Source organism: Rosa chinensis, chromosome 5, assembly GCF_002994745.2.
Source record: "Rosa chinensis cultivar Old Blush chromosome 5, RchiOBHm-V2, whole genome shotgun sequence".
NCBI lineage: Eukaryota > Viridiplantae > Streptophyta > Magnoliopsida > Rosales > Rosaceae > Rosa > Rosa chinensis.
Window position 1 is genome coordinate 26,039,744 of NC_037092.1, and position 11,326 is coordinate 26,051,069.

At 39.9% G+C, this 11,326-nt stretch overlaps 1 protein-coding gene across 1 annotated transcript; it reads left to right on the forward strand.

Moving 5' to 3' along the window:
• Positions 1 to 9,277: 9,277 nt before the first annotated feature.
• On the forward strand, positions 9,278 to 11,326 carry LOC112203528 (L-type lectin-domain containing receptor kinase IX.1). Its single transcript, XM_024344488.1, has one exon. The coding sequence runs from the start codon at positions 9,278 to 9,280 to the stop codon at positions 11,324 to 11,326; it is 2,049 nt and encodes a 682-aa protein (XP_024200256.1).

Sequence of the window (11,326 nt, forward strand, 5' to 3'; positions counted from 1 at the left end):
AAATTAGTGGAGGTCCATAGAGCAAATCTGGAGGTCTGAATAAAATCACCCTTTACTTTATCACAATGCAATTAGGATTTTATTCTCTATCAAGAAGCTGTGTTGTTCCTTTGTGTGAACGCACGGGTAGAAGACTAGTAGTAAGAAATATATGCTTAAAAACATCAAAATATGAAATTGTAAAAATGAAAGGTGGGTCCGACGGCCAATTCAACACCAATAACAAAAACAGCTACAAACTCTTTTGACTCTATTATTTTTTAAAAAAAAATTAAAATTGCTCCCCCGTACTCTTGTTAAATTTTTTTTGATGTAAGATGTAACAAAAACCTCTTATTGTAACAAAAACCCTAGCACCGCTGCTGATAGGTGGCTTCTTTGGAGGCTTCTTGTGCCTCCTCTCCAGCGTCCGCTCAAGCGTACGAGCTCTCCACGCCATGGCTGCACGTCGCTCTTCATTCGACGGAATTTTCATCCGACGACGGTGAGTGATCGGATAGGCTGGGTTTTCATTGCACTATTGCTTCAGGTCTGGGGACTTCTAAGACTGTGGGATCCCGGTGGTACTCTGTTCGGTGTACTGTTGATCCTAGCCGACGAGTTGTGGAAGAGAGATTAGGTGCAGGCACGATGTGGATTGCTTCTGCTGGGATTCACTTGGATTTGGTTCGGGCAGCGTCATCGACATCGGGCTAGGTTGAATCCTGTTTCCTGGCACGGTGGCGGTTGGACCTTAATGCTGTGGCTGATCTTGTTGCGGCCATTGCTAGGATTAGGGGAGAGGCCGGGATGGAAGAGACTATGAGGTACGGTGCTTGGTGGGTAGGTCTGCTGGCGCGGGATCTAATGGAGGGCTTCCTAGGCAACGGGGGAGGGTTCCTGTTCTGGTGGTGGGGATGGTTGCAGAAGGGTGTTGGCGGCGGCCAGATAGGGCGAGTTGGTGCCCTGCATTGGATTCCCAGAGTAATTTGGGTTACCCAAATAGGCTGGTGTTGGGCTCACATCCCACATATGCTGGGCCAGGCCTTCCCATGGGTCTGGATTTGGGACCCGGGTGACTCTTTGCCTGCCTTTATGTTACTATGGACTATCCATCTGAGTATGCCATGTTTATTTTCAGGTGGATTAAGCCTTTCTAGATTCTATAAAAAGTCTCGGTATAGTTACGCTGTGAGTACCACAATTGCGTGCATTGGCGGGCAGTGTCCCTTCTGCTGGGTCAAGTCTAGTTTTGTTTGGTCTGCTGATCTTCTGAATACCCGGATCACAAGTTCTGATTGCTGGGTCTACAATTCTCAAGGTCATGACAATGGTTCTGTTGTTAGTAATTATCTTGTGGATGATGAAGATTCACCTTCAAAATTTGCTAGTGTTTCTAGAAAAGTTTCAGAACTGAGCTTTATTGTACAAGACCAACTGGTTGATGTAGTACATCTTCTAGTTTGCTCTACTTTAGTTTTAAGACCTAGGCGTTTATGGTCTTTGTGTGCTCCCTATTGAGATGCCCTCTTAAGCGATTTCAATCGCTAATTCAATGAACTTTTCTTTTTTTTTTTTTATAAAAAAAACCTCTTATTGTATTTTATTTTTGGCCAATATCGATCTCCTCGTCTTTTCTAACCAAATGGTGAAACAAAATTATGAGACACAAAAATTAATCAAAGATTTTTAGACACGAAAATGCCTAGATTTTTTCAGAGCCGTCTCAAAATTTTTAGAGGCCCTGTGCGAGATTGAGAATACGGCCCTCTTTACCCGGTCTTACATAAATATATTATTGAAAATTTTTGTTATATATATATATATATATATACACACAAATATAAATACAATTAATTTTTTTTTTTTTTAGTGTTTGTTTTGTTTTGGACCTCTTATATATCTTATATTACTATTCCACTTCTTTAAAAACAAAAAAAATGAGTGTCAACATGTACATTCCTTGAAAATCTGCTCTTGCTGCCATTTTGGAAGTTAAATGTGTGGAGGAGAACGATAGATACTTGGGTCTCCCAATGCGTGTAGGAAAATCCAAAACCCAAAATTTTCAGTACATCAAGGAAAAATTGTCCAAAAAACTAGAGAGCTGGAAGGCTAAAATTCTTAGCTGTGCAGGTAAAGAAATTTTAATAATGGCTGTTGCTCAAACCATGCCGCTTTATGCTATGAATTGCTATTTGTTGCCTAAGACTTTTTGTGATGATGTCCATAAGCTTTGCGCTTCTTTCTTTTGGGGTGACACGAATGACAAAAAGAAAATCCACTGGAGGAGTTGAGAACGGCTCTGTCTCACAAAGCATAAAGGAGGCATGGGTTACAAAAATTTATATGCTTATAACCTTGCTATGTTGGCAAAGCAAGGTTGGAGATTGGTCACAAATCCTGATTCACTCATTGCAAGATTGTATAAAGCAAGATACTTTCCAAATTGTGACTTTTGGCAAGCGAAGTTGGGTGATACACCCTCCTTCTCTTGAAGGAGTATCCTTGCAGGATGACCTGTGTTAAGGGCTAGAACTAAGTGGAGAATTGGTGATGGTACGAAGGTGAATATTTGGCGGGATAATTGGGTTCTAGAATGTTCGCAGTTTCTTATATAGAGACCTGCTCTCTCGCTCCAGTTGAATATATCGACCTTATTAACTTCCAGACTAGACAGTGGATACCCGGACTGGTCCATGCGGTCTTCCATCCTACTGTGGCATCTAAGGTTCTCAGCATGCCTCTTAGTCAACAAACAAAGCCTGACAAGTTGTACTGGAGCTTGGAAAGGAGAGGTTGGTTCACAGTCAAAACTGCTTACTAGGTGGCTAGACCACAGGTTCTTGACCATGTTCTTGTGTCTTCTTCTAATGGTGATCCTTTTAAGGAGTCGTGGAGGAAACTTTGGAAGGCCAATGTTCCTGGTAAGGTATAGATATGTGTATGGATAGGTTGTTGCAATTTGTTACCTACAAGGGAAAGGCTAATGAGTAAGGGCTATGTGGGAGACCTCACTTGTTTGTTATGCAACCATCAGTTGGAAGACACTGCTCATATCTTTTGTAAGTGCACTACAGCCTCTACTCTTTTATCTTAATCTCCATTCCATCTCCAAAGTTCTTTGCTTCCTTAAATCAATTTCAAAGAATGGATGCTGGAACAAGCTTTGAATCTTAGAATGGAGGTTTTTGAAAAGCTCTTGATGCTTTTATGGGGACTGTGGACGAATTGGAACACCAAACTGTGGGAGGGTACTGCTAGAAGTCCTCCAGACTTGTTTTTTGGTTGCATGACTTTGCTGGAGGAATTTCAGAAGTCACGAGCTACTGAGAAAAAGCCAAGGCAATCCAATCTTTATGCATGGCAGTCTCCAGCAGCAAATACGTTAAAGCTTAACATTGATGGGGCTTATGTACCTCACCTCACTAAGGGTAGAATAAGAGGCATTCTTCGTAACTCTAGAGGACATGTTGTTGCTGCGTTTCAGCGAGTAGTCCATTTTGTGAGTTCAGCTTTCCATGTCGAGCTCCTTGCTATACAGGCCGGACTAGAGTTGATTAGAAGATATGATTACCGGTCTGTGGTTATTGAAACTGATTGTCAAATAGCAGTCCAAGACATAGGCAGTGCTTCTCCAGTTCTCACTCAATATGGGACTCTAATTGATGACATCTACCTTCAAGAACCTGCAGCAGGTACGTTTATGCTTCGCTCCCCACACTTGTAATCGAGCAGCCCATAGACTAGCTGGTATTGCTTTTGAATCTAATTTGTGTAACAATTGAGTAAACTCCATTCCAGAGTGTATCCAAGACATTGTACAAAAGGAGATCACTCATACTTAATTAATAAAGCTGAGTTCTGTTTGCTTTAAAAAAAAAAAAAAAAAAAAAAAAAAATGGAGGACTAAAACTTGTAACCAAAAATTCCATTAAAACAAGCAAAACTACAACTGAATTATTAACTAAGATTAATACAATACAATACGATACTACCCAAAAAAAACATAACAATTGAAAGAATGATCAAGGATAAATGTATTATCAACAAAATAAAAATAAAAAAAAGGACGAAGGAAAAGGAAGATATATATAATTTTTTGGGTAGTACAAAAATAAATGTAAGAAGAATAAGGGATAAAATAAAAAATAAAAATAAAATAGTGGAAGGAAAATGGGCCCCAGGAAAAAAAAAACAAATGATATGCAATGTGAATCAAACTTGTATCACTGAGTTGAAATAAGAAGTTCAGTGCCAACTGAACTACAAAACATTCATGCAATTGGGGCCCTTTTACACAAATATATAATAGTACAGAGAATTATATAGGGGCCCCATAATTTGGGGGCCCTGTTCCATCACACATGTTGCACGGCATCTAAGCCGGCTATGGATTTTGTATACATATGTGAATTTAGTTTGATATTTGGAAGGTATATTTACATGAACGAGGAGTCCTGCATGGTCTAGTTCATGATTAGGCCTGCAAAAGTGCAGCTCGTTGGACTAGAGAGTCGCACTTAGATTATGTATTTCAAGCCTAGCCTGGCCAGAATAAGTCCACCTGACCTGTAATGTAACATCCTGAACCTGAACTTACTGGTTTACTAGCCATTTGGGAGGTAAACAACCTTTACTTTCACTTTTACTGTCGTTTCGGTACTTTTAGTGGCCCTAAAAGTTGACTTTTTGTTTGGGTCAAAATTTGAGGAAATGTTCTTCATGAAAGTGGTAGAGGACGTAAACCGAGCGCGTGCATATGTAGTACGTAACAATCGGAGTTCGTAAACAAAAGTTATAGCCTAAAATGTGGAAGTTACTGTTTATGGTAGGTAGTATAAATTTGAAATTTTTACTGTGGGAGCCCGGTAACTTCCATTTCTCTCTCTCTCCTCCCTCCCGTGGTTCTCTCTCTCTCTTTGGCTCACCTCTGCAACTCAGCCATCCGACCACCTGGGGACGAGTCGCGACCACCATTCGCTTCCTCTCCCTTCCGTCGACTCGCCTATGGTGGTGGAACACCGTGCCGTGGCCGGAAAACGGGGATCCATGCAGGCTCGGTCCTGAGAAATTTAAGGCCCAGGGCGAATAATAAAATTGGGCCATTTATATTAAAAAAAAAAAAAAATTGGGCCCTTTATATAAAATTACTTGATTTGCTCCATGATTAATGAGACTTGAGAGTTGTGAATTGAGAAGAAGAAGAGAAGATTTAGAAGGTGAAGAATCTGCAGAATAAAAAGTGTTAAAGAGTAATCGGGCTAATCTCCCTTATTCTCTTTTATTGGCCCAATGTTGTATTCCTTCATTTTTGTCAAGTGGCAGCAGCTCCCATGTGAAGTTGTGAACTGCTCTTTTGTCTAGTTGCAGGGCCCCTATATGTTCCCCTATATGTTGCCACACGTGAATTGCCAAGAATGAACATTCACTTTTGTCTAGTTGCAGCAGCTTTTTGAATTCTTACTTTTTCTCTTAATTTGATTCCCAGCAGAAAAAGACTAAGAGAGACTAAGAGAGTTTTGGGCCCTGGGCTATTGCCCTGCCTGCCCTGGGCCAGGGCCGGGCCTAGATCCAGGGGCTTAAAGTTTACTGTAGCAAAATGGGTCAACGCCGAGTTCTCCAGATTCCGTCCACCAAAAGCGGCCAAACTTGGCCAATCAGAAGTGGCTTGAGACGCAGATCATCCTCCCCAAAGCTTTTGCCGAGAATCGAAGCGTGGAGGAAGAAAGCATAATTGGAAAATTTCACTATACTTCGGATTGTTTAATTGTTCGGCCACTTAGAGGTATTTTCTGACTTTTCCACAGTTGAGAGAGTTGTTCGGAATGTTGAGACGATGTTGTACATGGAATTTGGTGGCCATCGGAGGTGGTGGCCGTGGCTCGTGAACCCCACGCGCCGCCACTGTAGGTGGCAAGTGGAGGCGCGTAGGGCTGTTTTCTGACTTCAATTTTTTAGCCTATTAAATCCTATAATTACTGTAGAGTATATATGTGAAGTTTGGTGAAGATTGGAGGAGTTTTGAATCGATTATAAATTTCTGAAATTTAGAATTTCGATTATCAATTTACGAGACTCCAACCGTCGGATTTCTTTCGAATTTGCTTTAGAAATTGTAAATCGATGAATATAAATTATTGGGGAAGTTTGGATGGATATCAAGTAGAATTAAAAGAGTTAAGATTAAAGGAGACGTTTAGGAATTCGATTTTAATTATTGTAAATTAAACACCCTATATTTATTCGTTTACGGATTATAATTATACAGGGTGACGTATGAAATTACTACTTAGTGACGGATTATAATTGTTTCTTAAAGTAATGCTCTAGTTATTTATCATATTACATTTCAAGCATATGATTTAATTTAGGAGATTGATTTGGCTTTATCTCGTGGAATTACTTTCAATAATGATTTGTTTCCAAAGTTGGTTATGATTTATAATATTATTTGACGAATTATCTATTTCTGAGGTGATTTCCGGAATTATACTATTTAATTAAATTTCTATTCGTCGATTTGAGATTTTTAAAGAATTTTCGAAATGGGATTTTGATGGAGTTATATTTTCTTATTTATTTATCGACTTTCGGTTTTGGCATTGGGAATGCCTTGATGATGATTTTGGAATTGGTTTTGTTTCGGTTTACGGAGATTATGTTTTATTATTATTTCTCGCCTATTTATTTTGAACTTGAGATTATCTTGGCGTGTGGGACACGTCGTTGGAAATTCATTTGCGAGATATGGGGGAAGCCTTATGTATTTATGGATTTACTGGATTTTCGAATATGTTTTCTTGTGCCATACTTTGGGTTGATTTTATCATGCTAGCATTGAGTCCGCCTTTGTGGTGACGTGATGAGATCACGGAAGCCCGTCCGCCATTGTGGCGCTGGTTACTGTCTTTGTGACAGTAATACTGAAGCCCAGTATCCTAATCGCCACACATAGTGGCGTAAGGGTATATACGGGAGTATATGGGAGTACTTTAGCGTGGGAGGCTCACTCGTATGTCTATCATCTTCCCCTACTTATTATATTATTTTTGACTAGCGGGGCTAGTCCGACTTCCCTTAACCAGTAGGGCTGGCTTGTCTTTACGAGATTCTCGATTTTAAAGATTCATGTTTTACCATTGTTGCATGCATCGAGTTTTTAAAGGTATAATAAAGGAATAAATGTGGGGAAGTATCAAAACTTATTTTATTTAAATTATTTTGATTAGTTATTTTTGTCCACTCACTCTAATGTGTTTTCAATGCTTTTCCCTTTGGCCCTTTGGTTTCAAATGCCCAGTTTGTTGGCTAGATTAGTTGAGGTCGGGTGTACATGGAGTTGAGGCATAGTTGTCACTGCTACCGCATTGTAGGATATATCGATCCGTTACACTTTTCACTTTTTATTCTAGTATACCTTTGTTTTAGAATTGCTCTGATAACCTGTGGGATTAATGTTATTAAGTTGAGATTTGTGTAGTGTGAATTGGAGAATGTTGTGATTTGGAGAGTAGGGTGGCTCCAGGAGAATAAGGATGGATGGTTTAGAAGTGTAAAAAATTTTCTACAGGTTTTGGGTAGTCCATTTTTATGGGAAGTTTTGTCAAATTTTTTGTAGAATTTCTTTTAAGGTAGGCTCCGCAGGGCCACTCCGGATTTCAAGGTGAAATCCGGGGCGGGTCCTGTCATGTAAGCTTGCTTTATTGTAATAAAGTTGACTAAATTTTAAATGAGTTTTTGACAATTTACCTTAATTCTAGGTTTTTTTTTTCCACCTTACACCCACTTATTTTTTTTTCTCGCTTATCCATGAAGACTCTAATAAGGTCTTCCCTAATACTCAATTAAGTTTTTTCTTTTGTTTTTTGTTCATTTTTGAGACTATTTTGCCCTCACCTAGTTGTTACATAGGGAGAGAGACAAAATGGAAGAGAGAAAAGCAATCGGTCGCTGGAGAGGTTTATTGTCCCCCAATAAACCTTTATTAAGGGGCAATAAATGTTGGAAAATGTTTTCTTGCCCTTCAATAAACGTTTATCACCCCCCAATAAACATTTTTTTTTCTTTCAAGAGCAAAACTCGATGCCATTTACATTAATAGAAGGAAAATTGGCATCGAGTTACAAGGAAAATTTATTAAAAAAAAAATGTTACAAGGAAAATTGAATAACTAAAATTATATGAAACGATCATAAAACATAAATAGATTATGAAAATTTATTTGGGCAACATTAATTACTCATCTAAGTTATTAAATGACATTTTCGGGCGGTACTCATTCGTTGTCGAATTGGATGACGGAAACAACTCACGACGCTGAATTTTCTCTATTATTTTCCTTTTCTTTCCATCATAATACTCTTTACTCAAAGGAGTAATTGATGGTTTGTATTGCTAAAATAGTTTCTTTCTTATCACGCTCTCTTCTCTCTTCCTTGAGTTGATCTCTTCTTGCCTTTTTCTCATTGATTTCTTGAGATCTTCTCTTAGTTGATTTAGGTGTGCCACCACTTCTTCTCCAATGGCACTTTCGGAAGAGAGAAAAAGTAAAGAAAAAATAAATGAGAGCTTAAGCATAGGGAGAAAATGACAGATTGAGAATAGAGAGATATATATGAGGAAGTAGAAGGAAGATGTTATTTGTGATATATATTTATAGTGTGAAAAAATAAAAACCAACTGCTAGATTGATGACGTCAGCAACGGTTGCCGTTGTTGACGTCATGCTTGCAAAACATCTAACCCCAACGTGGGCCTCTCCACTTTCTGATTCATTTTTTTAAAGGGCTAAAGGGTTATTTTTAGCCCTTTGGGCTGCCTTTTAGCTCTCATTTTTGGCCCTTTACCCCTTAACCTAATGGGTTGGACATGAATTAGGTTAAAGTTTACCCCTTTAGCCCTTTATACATGGGTTGGAGAAGGCCTTTTATAGTCCACAATATTTAGGTCTTGCGTTCGAGATGTACACTGGTTCGAGCAGTAGTGGGTGGCTGGGTGCTGGCTTATTTCTTGCGTGTTGAAAAATGGAGATGTTGGAGATGTACTAGTTCGAGCAGTAGTGGGTGCTCGCTTATTTCTTTAGCGTGTTGAAAAATGGAGATGTACTGGTTCGAGCAGTAGTGGGATGTAGGATCAGGAAAGTGTGGAAATATTACCATTTGAAAATTAAGAATTGGTCGTCAAACAATTTCCTCACTAGTACAGAGTACTCCTTTGTTTCATGGAAGATGACTTTCTTCTTATCGATAAACGTTCAAAAATCTGACCAAAAAAATAATAAAATAAACGTTCAAAAATGGCTGTTATATACCTTCTAGTTTCTACCTACTTGGATAGCAATTTTATCCAGCATCCTAATCAACTATCTCGTCCTCCCCCAAAAATGGTTGCCAACAAGTACTCTACAGTCATCACTATTGTCCTGTTTCTGTTAAGCCCTTGTGCAACTCCATTGACCTTTGATTTCCCCAGTTTTGCCAGTAGTGTCAACAACACTCCATCTCTGGAGGGAGATGCTTTTATCGACGGCAAACTCCTCCGTCTCACCAAAAGCGCTCTAGAAGACTCACAAAACGTGAGCGTTGGTCGAGCCACCTACACACAACCCTTCCTCCTCCGCGAAAGTGCCACCGGAAACCTAGCCGATTTCAGCACAAGTTTCACATTCGCCATCAACTCTCAAAACAGAAACTCTTACGGAGAGGGGCTCGCCTTCTTCCTAGCTCCACAAGGAACTTCACTACGTAACAGCTCAGCAGGATCTGGTGGTAGTCTCGGCCTCCCTGTCAACAGTACCCTTTCAAATGAGTACCCCTATGTGGCGGTGGAGTTTGACATCTTCCAGAGTGAAAATACAGCCATCGGAGATCCCAGCTACCCATACGGTCATGTGGGTATCGACGTCAGCTCTCTCAAATCCGTTATCACCAAGCCTTGGTATGTAAGTATGAAGGAAGGACAGCAAAGTAATAGTGCCAAGATTACTTATAGTTCTGGCACAAAAAATCTAAGCGTGGCCTTCACCACTTATGATGATCTGAGTGGTATCCAAGTAATCAGTTATTTTTCTTACGAACTAGATCTGAAAAAATACTTGCCGGATTGGGTTATTGTTGGGTTCTCGGCTTCGACGGGGAGGTCTATTACTCTGCATAACATCATCTCCTGGAATTTTTCTTCAACTTCGCTTGTTGACTATGATTTGTCTCTAGTCCCTGCGCCAGGCCTTACTTCTAAAGTCAAGCCCAGAAAGGACAATAAACATCTAGTTCTTGTTATTGGTGTTGTTGTTGGGGGGTTTATGCTGGTTGGTGTGTTAGGTTTGGGTTTGTTCAACTCTTGCAAGAGAAAGGCAACAGGAGAAAGTAGTACTGAAATAGAGGGCCTGAGGAGGTTTTCTTATGGAGAAATAGCTTTGGCGACAAGAAATTTTGCCGAGGGAGAAAAGCTTGGAGAGGGAGTAGATGGTGTGGTTTACAAAGGCTTCAGATATGACTTGAACTCGTATGTTACAGTTAAGAAGATGTCCAAGGGATCTACACAAAGGAAGGAGTATAAATCAGACTTGAGAGTCCTGAGTACACTAGATCATCGGAATCTGATGCGACTAATTGGTTGGTGCGACGAACAAGGAGAACTAATACTTGTTTACGACTTCATGCCGAAGGGTGGCTTAGATTTCCATTTGCTCAAAGCAGACAACTTGTTGATTTGGGAGGTCAGATATAAAATTGCTCAAGAATTGGCCTCCGCGTTGCTATATCTACACCAAGAATGGGACTTACAACGTCTGCATGGAAATATCCAATCTAGCAATATTATGTTGGATTCGAATTTGAATGCAAAACTTGGAAATATTCTGTTTACTGAACTTGTGCATGAAGAAATAACTATAGTTAAGGTTGGAAGAATGGGCTACCTAGATCCGGCACATTTGATGAGAGGAAAGACGAGCAAGATGTTAGATGTCTACAGTTTTGGTGTTGTTGCTTTGGAGATAGCATGCGGGAGAAAACCTATCGAGCACAATTTTGTCGAGAATCAAATCAATTTGGTGAAATGGGTTTGGGAGCTGTACAGAGAAGACAAAATAATTGAGGCAGCGGACCCAAAACTGCGTGGAGATTTTGATAAGAACCAAATGGTGTGCTTGATGGTTGTTGGGTTGTGGTGTGCTCACTCTGACTTTCGTTTCAGGCCTTCAATAGACGAGGCGATTCAAGTTCTTAACTTTGCGGCAATGGTGCCGCCTCTCATCCTGTCAAATGACACTACAGGTTCAAGTTCTGAAAGAAGTACAAGTGAGTCTTCCAACATCTATGGTGATAGCGCCAATTCCTCGTAG

Bases quoted from the DNA above. Each gene is read 5' to 3' on its own strand.
- LOC112203528 (XM_024344488.1), top strand. From the start codon at position 9,278: ATGGCTGTTATATACCTTCTAGTTTCTACCTACTTGGATAGCAATTTT.